The sequence below is a fragment of the Chelonoidis abingdonii genome, chromosome 11, assembly GCF_003597395.2.
Source record: "Chelonoidis abingdonii isolate Lonesome George chromosome 11, CheloAbing_2.0, whole genome shotgun sequence".
Lineage (NCBI taxonomy): Eukaryota > Metazoa > Chordata > Testudines > Testudinidae > Chelonoidis > Chelonoidis abingdonii.
Genome location: NC_133779.1, coordinates 29,538,286 through 29,554,743, shown reverse-complemented (window position 1 = coordinate 29,554,743; position 16,458 = coordinate 29,538,286). Strand labels below are relative to the sequence as shown.

The window sequence follows — 16,458 nt, the reverse complement described above, 5'->3', positions numbered from 1 at the left end:
GAGAAGTCTAGGAGCAACAAGCAGAGTTATGTCCTTCTGTAGCTTATCTGGACAGCTCTGGAGATAGTTTTTGCCTGCTCCCTTTTGCTCTGCTAAGCATGTGGCTTTTATATAGCCCTCATGATTACAGACACGTGTGAAACACCTCAGAAAGCCTCAGTCATTTCAACTGTCTTATTATACTGTCATGCTTGTGAAGAATGCGTTCATATTAGTGACTCATTTGGAGGTAGCACCAGGTTTTCTGTAGTGATGCCTCGTCTGTATTCAAACTTGCACCAGTTTAACCAAAGGTGTGATTTTAAACCAATTGAGTTAAAGTGATGAAAGACACAGTGTGGATGCTCTTAATTCAATTTAAACCTAGAATATATCAATTTAGTTTAAGTAGATTCCTTATTAAGTTAAACTGAATTGATATAAACCTGGTTTAAACTGAACTAAGGCTACGTCTACACTAGCTCTTTTGTCAATAAAACTTTTATCAGTCACGGGTGTGAAAAAACACATCCCTGACTGAGGTAAGTTTCACTGACAGAAGTGCTGGTGTGAAGATGCTCTCCTGCTGACACAGCTACTGCCGCTCATTGGAGATGGTTTTATTCTGCTCGCAGGAGAGCTCTCTCCTCCCGGCTCAGGTCTGTAGTGCAGACATAGCCTAAGTGTCCACACAAGGCCTTGTCTACAGGAGAAAGTCGCAGCGTTTTAACTAAGGCCCTGCCAACACTTACAAGCTGTACGGTGCTGATGCACAGCTGCAGGAGTGCTCGTGTAGCATGTTATGCTAATGAGAGAGAGCTCTCCCATTGATAGACTAAAACCAGCTCAATGAGATGCTCTCCTGCCAGCGTAGTGCTATGCCCACGAGTGCTTACAATGGCAAAACTTACCTCGCTCAGAGGTGTGTTTTTTTACACCCCTGAGCGACAGTTCTGCTGACACAACTGTTAGTGTAGTCATGGCCTAATTGTGTGATTTTAAACTGGTGTAAACTTCTATGCGGACACTTAGTTTGGTTTAAAGCAGGCTCATTGTGGTTCAGCCTAAATCAACTGGGAACAGATTTAATCTAAACTAAAGTAAAAATGTCCACGCTGGGGTATGCACTGATTTAATTGAGATTGATTTTTAAACCCATATAAAATGAAACTGAAGCAACTTTGAATATAGACAAAGCTGCTGGAGAAAACTAGCCAATTTTCTGAAGTTTTTCTAGGGGAAACAATTATTAGCTGATAATCACTGGTGTTTCACAGACATGAAATGCCCAACTTGAGTGTGTGAGACTTCCTCAGGTGGTGTGAGGACCAGCTTGAATGCTCTATTTGCCCATGAATTAGAGAGTTTACCCAGACACTCCTACTATCTTGGTTAAATAAATTCAACCACAATAGAACTTCTCACATTCTCCCTTTGCTAATATGCAGACTTAGTAATTCTCACCAAAGCACTGGTGGTCTTCCTCCTTCTTTAAAAACTAGATGGCAGAGACATTGTCATGTGATTTCCTATTACTGAGACCTTATTGCTTTTTGTAAAATATGCTAGAGCGAATTTGCTAGTCTACTACAAAGTATATCATCAGGAATCACAGTTAAAATAAATGACCACATTACATTTCTGGATCTGGTGTGTTTGTTCTTTGCAGAATTAGCAACCATCTGCAGCAGGGGTTTCTTTCCGTGTGTCAGTTCTTTGAGGCATGGATTCTTTTCTGCATTTGTACAGCACCTAGCACAATCCAGGGCTGATCCATGGCTGGGGCTCCTAGGCACTAGCACAATACAACTAATAAATAGCAATAATTTTCACATTCTGTGAGGTTTCTGACTCCATCTTTCTTCTGTTCACAGACATATCTGGCAGTCCTGTAAGTCTGGATGTTGGACTGTGCAGGTCCCACTGTTTATCCCAAAGGATAAACTCCCATCAGTCTGGATTTCCCAAACATTCCTCTATGCTGGACTTTCTTAGAACTAAAAAGGTGAGAAATGTGCATCTCCATGTTTTGCTATCCCCACAATGGGAGCAGTTACAGCCCGAAGTTGGTCATGCATCATGGTTTTTCTATATGCTCCTAAGCAGATCTCCTGAAATATACTAAACTATTCATCTAACATATTGTCCTGCCAGCTGACAAACAAGTGAGATAACTGAGTTACAGGAAAGGAAACGAATTCTCCTTGGGTGTCAAACACCTGCTGTGAGAGAAACAGCCAGAGCTCAGTTGTAGATGGAGATACGCAAGTTAGACAAACACTTGTCAGGGATTTGTCCTGCCTCGGTGCAGGGGACTGGACTAGAAACAGCATTGCCAACTCTCATGAGAATTATTGTTTTCCTTAAAGCCTCGGTCCCAGGAGTCAAGTGGTATGTGATGATTTCAGCCTTCACTCCTAAAGAAAACTAAGTTTCTGGCCCTCGTGGCTGAGGAGGAAGCTTCAAAATGTGACCCCAATGCAGCCTACAGGCTCGAAAAGCAGAAGGCAAATAAAAAGAGCAGCAAATCTATTATTTGTACATAATCGCATGATTGTAAAGCCAATCTCATGATTTTTGGTGAGCCTGACTCATGGTTTTTGAACATTTGGGGTTGGCAATGCTGCTTCCAGGCCTATATTTCAATGATTCTGCAGTGTTTCCTACATTATAATATCTTGACTAGATGGTGTTTGATGGCCTTTGGGATAGTGGCATAGCTAGGACAGGAAAAGTGTGTGGACCCCAGCAATGACGGGAGGCGAGGAGGGCAGGAAGGGGGGGGCCCTGGGAGGTGGGTCAGGAGGGATCCAGTGCCCTGGGAGGGGGGACAGGCAGGGATGGGGAGGTCTTGGGGCTCGAACTCTGCCTGCCCCTCCTGACCCCAGCCCTGTGTCCATCAGCCTGGCCACTTGGCGCATCCCTGTCCTACTGGTGCTGCGCGTTGCTTCCGTGGTCTCTGGCCCCAGCACTAGACCCTCCCCCACGAGGCACATGCACAAACACACCTCGGCGGAGCTAACTCTGGAGCTGGAGACTGGGACAGCAGCACGCAGCGCCGGTAGGAGAGGGACACGGCCAGGCTGATGGACACCGAGACAGGGTCAGGAGTCTCAGTCTGTGGATTCAGGGGACTCTGGCTCCGATCTGGGTGGGCCACGACCCACTGAGGTCCACCTGTGGCTATGGCCCTGCTTTGGAATCACTTAACATCCCCCCCACCCTTGCAGCCTCACACTGGTGCTGGTACTTTAACCCACATCTGCTCTACACTAGGTCCCAGTAATTAAAAACTTCTTTCCTGAGCTTGTCAGTTTGCACAGGTGGGAAGAGGGCAAATGCATTTTCCTGTCTGAGTCAGTAAAATTGGCAGCCACAGAATCAGATTATTTGTTGTGGTGTTAGCCTCTCTGCTTGGCCAGCGGGGCTCTCACAGCAGATCCTTAGTGGGGATACTTTCCCTCCCTGGGTGTAAAATAACCATGGGACACTTCAGCGAAGACAAAGAACCCTAATTAATTAACAAACTAACAGAGCCTGTGCTGTTAAGGACTTGTCTATACCCAAAAGTTGCAGCATTTTAACTATGTCAGTATAACTAAAACAGTACAAGCCCTTAGAGTGGACACAGTTACCCTGGTATAAATGTGATCTGTACCAGGATCGTTATTCCTGTGGAGGGAGGGGCAGTGTTCATAAGCATATTTTCCACTCCACTTTCCAAGTCATTAATGTAAATATTGACTAGTACTTGGAGTAGGACACGGCCCTACAGGACAGCGCTGGATACATGCCCTCGGTTTGACAGTGTACCATTGCTAACCATAGGTGCCAATTTCTTCCGGTGCCACGGAGTGCCCGTGCCCCCCGGTCCCTTTCCCTGCCCCTGGCCCCGCCCCCATTCCAACCCCATCCCCAAAGTCCCCGCCTTAACTCCGCCCCCTCCCTGCCTCTATTGGATCTCTTCCCCAAATCCCCACCCTGTCCCCGCCTCCTCCCCCAGCGCACTGCATTGCCCCTCCTTCCCCCTCCCTCCCTGCCCCGCGAATCAGCTGTTTCGCGGCGCAAGTGCTGGGAGCAAGGAGGGAGAAGCAGAGTGCAGTGGCGGGCTCACGGAGGAGGCGGAGGTGGAGGTAAGCTGGAACAGGGGGGTGGGGTACGGCTGCACGCGTATGTTTTTTCAACCAGTTTTGCATCCATCTTACTGTAATTTAGACCCACATTTCCCTACTTTGCTTATGTGTATGTCATGAGGGAATGTGTCAAAAGCCTTACTAATGTCAAGGCAAATCATGTCTACAACTTCGCCCCATCTGCTAGACCAGTAATCCTGACAAAGAAGAAAAATAGGTTGATTTGGTATGACCTGTTCGTGACATCTCCATGCTGACTACGCCTTATAACCCTATTATCCTCTAGGTGCTACACACTGATTGTTTAATAATTTGTTCCAGTATCGTTCCAGGTACTGAAGTGAGGCTGACTGGTCTATAATCACCCAGGTCCTCTTTGTTCCCTCCCCCCTTTTTTAAATATACCTGTTACCTTGTGCCTGTTCTGTGCAGTTGCAGGACAGGCAGATGGAGCTGCCTTTGTCAACTGAAGCAGAACGTTCCTGCCCTTTGGATTTCCATTGTGAACCCACTAGAGTTCACATGGAGCGGGTGCTGCTGTTTGAAGGGGTTCAGGAAGTGGAAGTGATTGAGGCCTGCCAGTGTAATGCAAGCCCAGAGGAGTGTCTCCGGCTGCCATCCCTGAAAACCTACTTTCCGGACACCCCGCTGGAGTTCACGGTGGATGTTGGAAAGTGCTCCAGTCCAGCCCATGCAAGAGGTATGGAAAAAGAGGAGGAACTTTTCCCTCCTCATCTCTTGGGGTGGGCGAGAGGAGATGAGCTGAGGAGGTAGACACGGGGAAGGGGTTACTCCTCGTCATATCTCAGGGCTGGGATCAGCACCTCAAATGCTACTATTGCAACCTGAGAACGCCAGGTGAAATCTAAAAAACTCCCTTATCCTTCTTAAAGTCATGTCTGACTCTTGGTTAGACAGGAGGGTAGTTCATATGATCTGGAATTTAATGCAAGCATCTTGCACTGAGGCAGCAGGGTGCATGGATTAGGTTTGGGGCTTGATGCTGAGGACTCCTGGGTTCTAGTTCCATCTCTGCTGTTGACCTGTAGTGTAACCGGTTGATCTCTCTGTGCCTGAATGCCCTCCTCTGTAAAATGGGTTTGATGATAACTTTCTGCCTCTGTGAGTTGATGTGAGGACTGATAACGCTTTTCACCTGAAGATAATTTACATGGAGTGCCTGCAGGCCCAGCAGGCTAACGGGATGCTGAACAGGTAGAGGGGTCACCCACCAGATGAGACATTACAGTGAGTGCACAGCGGCACTGCTGCAAGGTCTTCCAGGTAGCCACTCTATGCCGACAGGAGAGAGCTCTCCTGCCTGTATAACTAAACCACCTCCTACAAGTGGCAGTACTTTTGGCAGGAGAGCATCTCCCACCGACATAGCACTGTCCACACTGGCACTTTTTTCAGTGAAACCTATGTTGGTTGGGGCATGTTTTTTCCCTGACAGACAAAAGTTTTACCAACAAAAGTGCTTGTGTAGACAAAGCCTAAGTTTGCAGATGATATTGAAAGTGGAGGCTGAGCAAACAGTAACATAAGAACGGCCGTACTGGGTCAGACCAAAGGTCCATCTAGCCCAGTATCTGTCTACCGACAGTGGCCAATGCCAGGTGCCCCAGAGGGAGTGAAGCTAACAAGCAATGATCAGGTGATCTTTCTCCTGTCATTCATCTCCATCCTCTGACAAACAGAGGCTAGGGACACCATTCCTTACTCATCCTGGCTAATAGTCATTTATGGACTTAACCACCATGAATTTATCCAGTTCCCTTTTAAACATTGTTATAGGCCTAGCCTTCATAACCTTCTCAGGTAAGGAGTTCTGCAAGTTGACTGTGCTCTGCGTGAAGAAGAACTTCTTTGTATTTGTTTTAAACCTGCTGCCTATTAATTTCATTTGGTGACCCCTAGTTTTTGTATTACGGGAATAAGTAAATAACTTTTCCTTATCCACTTTCTCCACATCACTCATGATTTTATAGACCTCTATCATATCCCCCCTTAGTCTCCTCTTTTCCAAGCTGAAGAGGCCTAGCCTCTTTAATCTTTCCTTGTATGGGACCCTCTCCAAACCCCTAATCATTTTAGTTGCCCTTTTCTGAATCTTTTCTAGTGCTAGAATATCTTTTTTGAGGCGAGGAGACCACATCTGTACACAGTATTCGAGATGTGGGCGTACCATGGATTTATATAAGGGCAATAATATATTCTCAGTCTTATCCTCTATTTACAGTGATGAACAGTGCACCCAGCTTGCAAAGGAGTGGGCAGTAGGTGACTAATGTGTTTAACCAGAGACAAATACCAAATAATTGGAATAGTAGCAATGAACTTGTCTGGGAAATATGCACTAAATGGAACAATGGTCAAGTGTAAATATATGGGAGTGAGGATTACTGTGGAAAAGATCCTGGAAACCCTCACTTTAGAGCACAGCTGCAGAAAAGAGGTAAACAATCCTAGGGGCTTGTCTACCTGGGGAAATTGGCCAGGAGAGCTATTGTGGAATAAACTCTTATGAAATAACTAGTGGTGGAGACATTCTGTTCTAGAATTTATTCTGGAATAATTAGCCTGCTTTGTGAGCACACAGTTATTCCAGAATTAAAGTGACTTTGTGCCCTAAGTGATGTTTGACGACACAGGAAGGATTCGGATTCAGAATGCAGAACCTTACTTGGGGGAGGCGGATCCACGGAGGATAGAGGTTGTGACCAATGGGGTTCATGGTGCCTGAGAAGGGACTCAGGCTGTGTCTACCCTGCATACCTTACAACGGGGCAGCTGTGTCACTGCAGCCGCGTCACTGCAGCCGCGCCGTTCCAAAGTATGCAGTGCAGCCGCTCTTTGTCACTGGGAGAGAGCTCTCCCAGCGATAAAATCACCTCCAACGAGGGGCGGTAGCTTCGTCGCTAGGAGAGCATCTCCTGCCAACGAAGCGCTGTCCACATCAGTGCTTTTCATCATTAAAACTTTTGTCAGTCAGGGTTGTTTTTTTTCACATCCCTGAGCGACAAAACTTTTACCGGAAGTGCAGTGTTGACATAGCTAGAGGCTGGTTTGAGGGATGAGCACAGCAAGTGAATGATCCTGCTAGAACAATCGGCAGGGAAGCAGTTGCTAGTTAGGTTTCAAAGTTAACATCACACTGAAATAAAAGGGCTGCAGTTTACATCCTACTTTACAGCCCTGGTGGCAGCAATTCCAGGCCCCAGGGCAGAGCAGTCAATGGGCCCCCTAGAAAGGGATGTGCCCGCCCGGCTGCCTTCCCTGCTGCCGGTACCACCCCGTGCCCGTCTAGCAGCCAGGGCTGGATTAACTTTTTGTGGCCCTGGCGCCAAACATATTTGTGGGCCCCCATGGGGGCAATGGAGCATGCTGCGGGGAGGTCAGTACCTGGAGCGAGAAGCCGGCCAGGGGCAATGGGGCAGAGCATGGACGGGGAGGCCCTGCTTGCCCAGCCCAGTGCAGGGCACTATTTACAAACAGGCCAGCCTGTCCGTTCCCCTCTGGGGTGGGCCCATGCCGTGCCAGAGAGTCCCCTCACCCAACATCCCCCAACTACCTATGCCCAGCCTCCCCCAGACCTGCTGGGTGCCCCTCCACCTACAGCCCCACCCCAACTGCCTGGCACCCTGCACAGACCCCTCCACTGCCCAGCACCCCAACACACACAGGGCGCCCCCACTGCACTGCACCCCCCAACAACCCCCCCACTGCCTAGCACTACAAAACACACAAAACTCCCCCACTGCCCAATGCCCTCCACCCCCTCACAGCCAAGAACCCCCCACAGACCCACTCCCCATGACCTGCCCCCCAGCTGCACTCACTGGCCCTGCTGAACCAGTGCAGAGCAGGGATCCCCCCTCCCAGAACAGTCCTAGGGGGCGGAACACCTGAAGCTTGGGAGCACAGAGCGATCTCATCCCCCGGGGCCCCATCCAGCCCTATCTGCATGGCGCTGGTTCCCACGGCAGAAAGGAGGCGTTTCCTTGCAGAGGCAGCACAGAGCAGCCACTGACTTCCCCAGCCTGACGCTTCTACAGAGTGAGCCCTGCGATTTAAAAGGGCCCGGGGCTCCCAGCCACTGCCACAACTGCAGCAGTGGCGGAGGCAAGGGGCCCCGGGCCCTTTTAAATCGCCTGGTCCCCTGGGCAGTTGCCCCTTTGCCCCCCCCCGTTGGCGGGCCTGATACTTTTTCTGGAGTGACATCCAGCTTTGAACTTGTAAACTTCAGTGCTAAAAACCTGAGTTTCTGCTGCTGGACTTCAACAATCCAGTCCATCAGCTGTGAGCAGAAGCAGACACATGAGCAGAGCTCTTCAGGAAACAGAATTTCCATTCTGTGGGAAATTCTAACATTTCAAAATTTCCTTTCACCTCACTTGGAATGAAAAGTTAAATTTTCAAAATTTACCGTAAAACAAAAATTACAAAAAATGTTTCAGACACATCAAAACTATTTTCTTGAAACATTTCATTTCAATGAGGTTGAAAAGTTTTATTTGAACTTCATCCTTTTGACTTTTCTGTCATACCTTATCACCAAATATAGCATATAAGTTGAAATGATAAAGTCTAAACAAATTATTAAAATAACTTCCTGTTGAAAATTTTGTTGAAATTGATAGGATTTCATGAAACCTTTCAGTTTTGTCAAATTTTCCATCAGAAGGTTTTTGATTAGCTCTACTAATAAATATCTTATGCGGACCAGCCACTAGAGAGGGACAAAGACCCACTCTTCAAGTATGAGATATGCAAACAGCAGCAGCACAGAAATAAGTCCAGAGAAACTTAGGACTTGTCTACACTGTGACATTGTCGACAAAACTTTTCTCTTTCACAGGTACTTAAAAAAGCCCCCCAGTGACAGTCAAAAGTTTTGCTGACGCAAGTGGCAGGGTGAATGCGGCTCTCCTGCCGGCAAAGCTAACGCCACTTGTGGGGCTGGAAAAGTGCTGACAAAATACCTACAGAACATTTACACACACTGCGTAGTGTAGACAAGCCCTTAGAAGAGAAAGGCCCAGATTTGTAAACGTATATTGGCATTGCTGCACTCAGCGTTGCAATGCCTAGCTAATTTAGGAGCCTAAATCTCATTTTGAAAAGTGATTTAGGCACTTAGGGGGCCTAAATCCTATTAAATGCAAATAGGATTTAGATTCCTAAGTGCCTAAATATCATAGGCTAAATTCTTTTTGTGCCTAAATCCCACAGGCCTGCTTAGGCTCCTAAATCAGCTAGGCACTGCAATGCTGAGTTCAGCAATGCCTAAATGCCTTTAAAAATCTGGTCCAAAGCCAATGGCATGATAAGGGACCTTTGGATGTGAACTGTGCATGCTGTTCAGAGTCCTTGAACAGAGAGGGCATGCGTAGCATGTTGGCCTCCTCCAGCAGTACAGCACGTGTGTGATCTGGTAGGACACAGCCGACCAAGAACTAAATAATGCAGCACTATAGTGAGTGGAAGTATTGTATATGCAAATTGCACAGGTGTAAGGGCTGGAAGAATTAGGCCCTAGTCTCCAAGCTCAGTGGAGGCTTTTCTTTCCCTCAGGATATTCCATATGTAGTTGGGGGAATGGGGTGTGGGAGACTGAGTGTAGCAGAGTCTCTCTACTTAAAATATCTTTTGTTCCCACACAGGAGACAGTGGGGTATGTGAGGAAGGATCTAGTGGTTAAAGCCCAAGGGTGGGAATCCGGAGATCTGGTTCTGTTCCTGGCTCTGCCTCTGACTTCCCGTGTCAGCTCAAATCGCTTCCCTTTCTCTGTCTCCCATCTGTAAAGTGACAATAATGTCTGGGCTAAGATTTTCAAAGTTGCACAAAGGATGTGGACACCCAGTTCCCACTGGATGAATTTGGCCTCAGAATCCTGGAGGCAGATTTGAAAATCCACCAATAGTTCTCAATTTTCAGAAATAACCAGTGATTTGGGATGCCCAAATTGAGACACCTTGAGGGAGCCCAGTTTCCAAACAGTGCTAAGCACTCACCCTCTGGAAGTCTGGCCCCTTCCAGGCATCTGCTGCTGGGCACCTGATCACTGGTCAGTTTCGAACATTTAGGCCAATGACACCTTTCCTGTGTTGTCAAGTGCCTGGAGATGCACAGCTGGAAAAGCACAAAGTATTCTCACACCCTCTTTACAGCAGTCACAAAACCTGAATGACTTGCTTGAAGGGCTGGGGGAGCTCAACCTGCAAGCCAGAGAACTAGGGTTTGACTCCTGGGTCTGATTCTTATTTGCTGTATCACCTAGCCACCCTCCTCCACCTGTAAAACAGGGATCTTCATCCTTATTTACCTACCTCACTGGAGAAGGGGGTCTGAGAAGGTTAGAGACGAACATCTGTCCTTATGCTCAACTAATGCATTAACGAAGCACCATATTGGACAGACTGTGTCTGTACGCTTCAAGTCAGTCACTTTGTTATTTTAAAAAATTGTAGTTTGCTTAAAGAATGTTATTGCTGAGGAAGGTTATTTCATATCACAGTAGCCACACTCAGAATGAGGAAACAAGAGTGTGAGCCAATGACCCGGCGCTCCAAGGTCCTGCTTTCAATCTCTCCATTGTATTTCCACTCCTTGTACATGGGACTTCCTGCTATTAGTGCTGAATCTCACCTTGTCTCAATCTTCTGTGCTAATTCCTTCGGGGCATTTTGTAGTTTATTTCTGTCCTGGTTGTTTGCTCCCCATCCAGTGCTGGCATCATCTGTAAACTGGACCATTGTTGAATTTACAACTCTGTCTAGGACAGTGGTTCTTGTGCTGTTTTCCTCAGAGCACTGCCAGGTGGTTTGCAAAGCTGCTTTTAGTAATGAAGAATACGTTGGTCTTCTGTGAGTGATGATTCTTTCTGCTAGCTCTAGCCCACTCCGGGACTCACCCAGGGTTTGAACTGCTGATGTTGTGGTTTTGCATGAACTAAACTGAAACAACTAACTTTTCACCCCGTTTCCCAGTGGCAGCTCTGGGTCTCTCTTTGGGGTAAATTCAGCTGTGATCAGTTTTTTGGACACCAGAACTGGATGAGTAAGAGACATGCAGGAAGGCAGTACCCAGCTGCAGAGGGACAGCATGATTAGCGAAACAAGGGGAGAGTCAGTACCAATACGAATGAAGTGCCACACCAGGGCGCCAAGAGGTGTAGCCTAGTGGCTGACTCTGTTAATAATTTCAGTATCATTTTGGCTTCTTAGAGTGGTTACATAGACCAGACTGGATTCCTGGCTGAATATATTGTCTTTTCACACAGCCCAGCATTATAGGCTGCGTTGTGGCTTTGAACCCACAGATCTTGTTTGGCGGATGGACTCAAGGATTGCAGTGCTTGGGAAACCAGAGCAGGGGATGTCATGCCCTTTAATAGGGTTTAGTACGTATAGAACTGTGTCAGTTCTACTGGCTGGTGTGGGCCATGGTCCCACCCTTAGCCCATCCCTTTGGATTGTCTGTCTCAAGGAGCAATCTTCTCCTCCCCAGTTTACTGAGGCTAGCCATTGTCTGGCCCTATACTTGCCTCAAAGCAGGGATGGGATCAGGATTGGGAGGCTGGATAGCTAAGAGCCCATGGGAAAAGCTTTAGTTTAAGAAGTGAGTCCACAGTAACTTTTAAAAGCCACTGAACCAGAGTGCTGATGAAAGGGTTCAACGATGTAGGTCACAGCACAGAGTCCATTGAACACTGAGCCCTCTTGAATCCTCGTAATGATCACGCCAATAACACATGTCCTTTATCAGTTTCCAGACATTGATATATTGACTCCCTTCATCAATTGTCTGGAATAGATGTCAACCCTTGGCTGTTATCAGAAACACAGCGTGAAAATGTACAGCTCATAAACCATAATGCTGTGCAATGGAGGAACATCCGAGAACATTCATCACCTCAATGAGCCAGTGTCTGTCAGACCTGTGTGAAAATAAGAGTGAAAACTCATGGAAGGGCAGGATGTGTTCAACACTAAGATCTAAAGTGAAAGTGTGAAGCAGATGTGACATCAAAGTGATGTCTGCCAGCTCAGGCAGGGGGTCATGAGGAGACGAGCTAATCAAATCCAAAAGGCAATCCAGAAAAATCGAACATCACAATATGCTACTATGCTATCCAACTCCTCAAAGTAGCTCTGAGGACAATCCTTTCCTTTGCAAAGGGCTTTGGCTTCCTGTACAACCTAAAAGTAAATTCTCTTCCTCCCTAGACCTGTTGGTAGCTCGGCCATTATTATATTATTTTAAAAAAATTATTAAATATTCATTGAGTGTAAGTCTTGCAGCTCTTCCTCAGACATAACTTGAACTGATTTCGAAGATTGGACTTTGGGATTTGGCCCTTGGAGAAGGGCCTGTCTGTTGGGTGCATGATGTCTGCATCTAGCACAATATCACTGCCACACGCAGTGAAATCACCAAGAGAGCAACATAAAAATCAAAACAGTGGCTCAAGTTGGCAAAAAGTGTGCCCAGGGCTTGCTAACTGAGAGACCAGCTCTTCACCTAGAAAGTGAGCACTTTCCATGTTGTGCTTTGCATGATTCAGGCCTGATCCTGCAGCTTCTCTGTACATAGAACTCATGTTGAAGATGCTCAGCAGGAATGCTGCACTTGCAATGGCCTCAGGACTGGGCCCTAAATTAAATTAAACTCTCATTCTCTTTCAGGCGGACTCTTCTGTGCACCTACAAAGTTTGATGGTGTTCTGATCAAAAGCCCAAATGGTGTTGAGGTGGTTCAAACTCTGGAAAACTGTGAAATGAAAGAAACCTGCTATCGAGTTTCCTATGTGGAATATTATTATGAAATCATACACAACTCTGCTGGGGACAGAGAGGAGCGACTGAAGGTTAGTCAATTGCATGCGACTCTGAAAGAGTTGTATTGCTTTAACTATAAGCCAAACGTAAGCCATACAATTCCCGCTCTTGTGTGGATGCACATTAAACTGCCTTAAGGGTGCTCTATACCAGTATGGCTATTCCTATACAGTTAAGGGCAATAGGTTATATTGGTATAAGCAAATTTATACCAGCATAAGTAGGCCCACACTATGAGTTATACTGGTATAATTATTTCATTAAAAAGTCACACATCTAATTGAAATAGTTACACCAGTACAATATCTGTGTATTGCCCAGGTCTTATTTCCCAAACTCAGTTATAAAGCAATACGTTCTATTTTATTGGGCAAAAAAATTCAGTCAAATGTTTAATGTGACTTTATCTTTAAAGTACCTCTGATCCAATGAAAGCTGCATCCTTTACCGGACTTAGTACTGTCCGTCAGTTAAAGATGGGTTAAAATAACCCCTTGTATGTAGCCGGGATCAGGACACAGCACTGCTCCACAAGCAGGATTTACTGCCAAGTAGCTGGAATGCTGTGTCCCTTTGGGTGTTTATCGGCAGGGCCTTGCAAGTGATTTTCATGTCTTTGTTTTGCAAATCTTTTCAGGAAATTGATGTGGGACGGTGCTTGGGGAGCTGCACCTCAGGGAATCACTGCCTGCTTAGGTAAGCACAGCTGTTCACACACAGCCCCTCCCCTTACAGGAGGGTTAGCTACAGTCCTCTAAACATGCAGATTCCCTACAGAATGAAGGACAAATTCTGCATGGACTTATATCCGTGGATCTCCATTGACCTGAATGCAACTGAATGAGTGTAAAGTCAGCATCCAAGCTGCCTCCAAGGGGTCTGTCATTTTCATTCAGTTGCCAGCTAGTACTGTATTACCATTGTTGTTGGGCTCCAGTGTCTCAGAGTTTGGTAGGTAACTGCACCAATATGTTTTGCATTCAGTTCACTTGTCTTTCGTAAATTCATATCCCACATTGTTATTTCTAGTAATGTCATGAGATTAGAGCAAGCAGCGGGTGCACTATAAGAACCCGGACAAAGAACTTGCAAGCTTTCTTGTTCTATCAGACAGCCAAATGCACAGGCCATAGAACTTCCCCCAAATAATTCCTAGATCAGATCATTTAGAAAAACATCCAAGTCCTGATTTAAAAATTGTCAGTGATGGAGAATCCACCATGATCCTTGATAAATTGTTCCAATGGTTATTTACTCTCACCATTGAAAATATACACCTTATTTTCAGTCTGAATTTGCCTAGCTTCAATTTCCAGCCATTGAATCATGTTCTACCTTTCTCCTTGAGACTAACACTATAAGGCAGGTTTTCTAATCCTTTAAGTGTTCTTGTGACTCTTCTCTGAACACTCTCCAATTTATCAACATCCTTCTTGTTGGACACCAAAGCTAGCCAGGATCTGATTGCAGACACTATGGCAGTGATAGAAAGACGGCCCTGCTATCTGTGGCCAAAATTGCCTTCTCTGCCCATAGAAGTCACAGTATGGTGACATGCCCTCCCTGCGGAATGTTTCTCCCTTCCACTGCTCTCCATAGATGTCCCTAATCTGCAGACATCCCAAATCTACAGCTGGTTTAAATGAGACGGGGCTGGTAACAGGGTATTTTTGGTGACAGTCTTTGGTTTTCAAATTCACTTTCTCCCTTGATATACCAGAGCCTGGATTTGATCATCTTTTTGATATGCTGCAAACTCCCCTGTTGTTCTAGGCTTTGTCTGGGTGGGTGAGGTTTGGGAAATGGGCAGTAGTGTTGCTTGTTTTGAGTTTGGTGTGATCAGAACTTGTCTGAGGATGAGAACAGCTGTCTTTCCCTGCCTGTTGACATGGATTTGGTTACAGTTTGTTTTAGTTTTGCACCATGCCTAGGGAGTTCTGAAAGGCACAAATGGAAACAAATAAGCAACAATAAATAAATGATCCCCATTTTACAGATGGGGAAACTGAGACACAGAAAGATGAAATGGCTCAACAAAGGCCCCTGTGAGAGAGCATCAAATAGAATCTAAATTGGCAGATGCTCCAAGCCCATCTTTCCACTTCTGGGTTGAGTGCAGCCTAACCACTCTCCACCCCCACTGTCTAGAGTCTTCTGTGCAGTTTGCTAATGCTTTCTCTGGGTGTTTAAAAATAGTTTCTTGGCACTGTTACTATTACTTTGTCTTCCTTGTAGTGTCTCTTTACATGCTGCAGACTGTAAGATCTTTGGGGTAGGAACCATCCTTTTTTCCTGTGTTTGTACAGCACCTAGCACAATAGGGTCCTGGTCCATGACGGGGGCTCCTAAGCAGAGAGACAGTGTAGCCTAGTGGGCAGAGCACTAGACTGGGACTCAGAAGACTTGGTTCTATTTCTGAATTTGCTTCCTCTGCAGCATGGGGCACAGGTCACTTGCTGGAGGATTCTCTGCAGCTTGAGGTCTTCAAACCACAATTTGAGGACTTCAGTAATTCAGACATAGGTTAGGGGTTTGTTACAGGAGTGAGTGGGTGAGATTCTGTGGCCTACATTGTGCAGGAGGTCAGACTAGATGATCATAATGGTCCGTTCTGACCTTAAAGTCTATGAGTCTATTAGTCTGCTGAGTGACCTTGAGCCAGTCAATGCATTGCTCTGTGCCTCAGTTTCCCCATCTGTAAAATATGGGGAAATGATACTTCCCTTGTAACTGGCTGTGAGATCTACTGATGGAAAGCTCTGTATGAGAGCTGGACATTATTATTAGGTAATACCACAATACAAATAATAACTGTGAACCCAGGCTTGCTTCAGAGACCAGACACGAGCTGTGAGCCCAGCTTTGTGACAGGACATGAGCTATGAACCCAGATCCCTGGGCAGACTGAGAGTGCTACATCTTCTCTGCATCTGGGTAGTCTGTGCTTTTGTTTTTTAACTGCAGGGATTCGCAGAATGGAGAGAAATGCCTGGTTCGGGCGGAAGGTGCCTCCAGCCATTGTGTCCCTCACCAGTACGACACACACACATTCAAGAGCCGCAGTGGCAACATCCGCACCGTCTTAGCCATCCAGAAGTGTAAATGTGGGAGTTATTAGAGACTTGGGGGAGGGAGGGATTGCAGCTTCCAGGGAGGGCACATGGAAGGGAGAATGCAAATAGCACCTTGTCCTGCCATGCCCACCCTCTGCCAGACTGTCTGTACTATATGTAAATGAGAGAAGGCTATTTTATAAATTAAAGGTATTTTAAACAGTGGCTGTGTGGAAATTAACTACCTCCAGAATGTTTTGCAGCTTTTTAATAAACACTGCGGGCCATAGTCTGTGTCTGGGGAGCGTTGGCGGCTCCTGAGGACTCCAGTGGGAGCCCATGTGTATTCAAAGCCAGGATATTGCCTTGTAAGAGCCAGAACCTAAAGAGGCTAAAGATGGGCTTTGATGTGCCTCAGTGTTCTTCTTTCACCTGTTCTGTGTGAACAAT

General features: G+C 46.4%; 1 protein-coding gene across 1 annotated transcript in view; it reads left to right on the top strand.

Moving 5' to 3' along the window:
• Nucleotides 1-16,227, top strand: part of LOC116825840 (uncharacterized) — a 29,413-nt gene extending 13,186 nt beyond the window's left edge. The window contains exons 5-9 of the mRNA XM_032782125.2: nt 1,854-1,984; nt 4,545-4,812; nt 12,803-12,984; nt 13,593-13,651; nt 15,920-16,227. Of these exons, the coding sequence (XP_032638016.2) occupies nt 1,854-1,984; nt 4,545-4,812; nt 12,803-12,984; nt 13,593-13,651; nt 15,920-16,073 (794 nt within the window). The 3' untranslated portion in view covers nt 16,074-16,227. The remainder of the gene's footprint in view (nt 1-1,853; nt 1,985-4,544; nt 4,813-12,802; nt 12,985-13,592; nt 13,652-15,919) is intronic.
• Nucleotides 16,228-16,458: the final 231 nt, after the last annotated feature.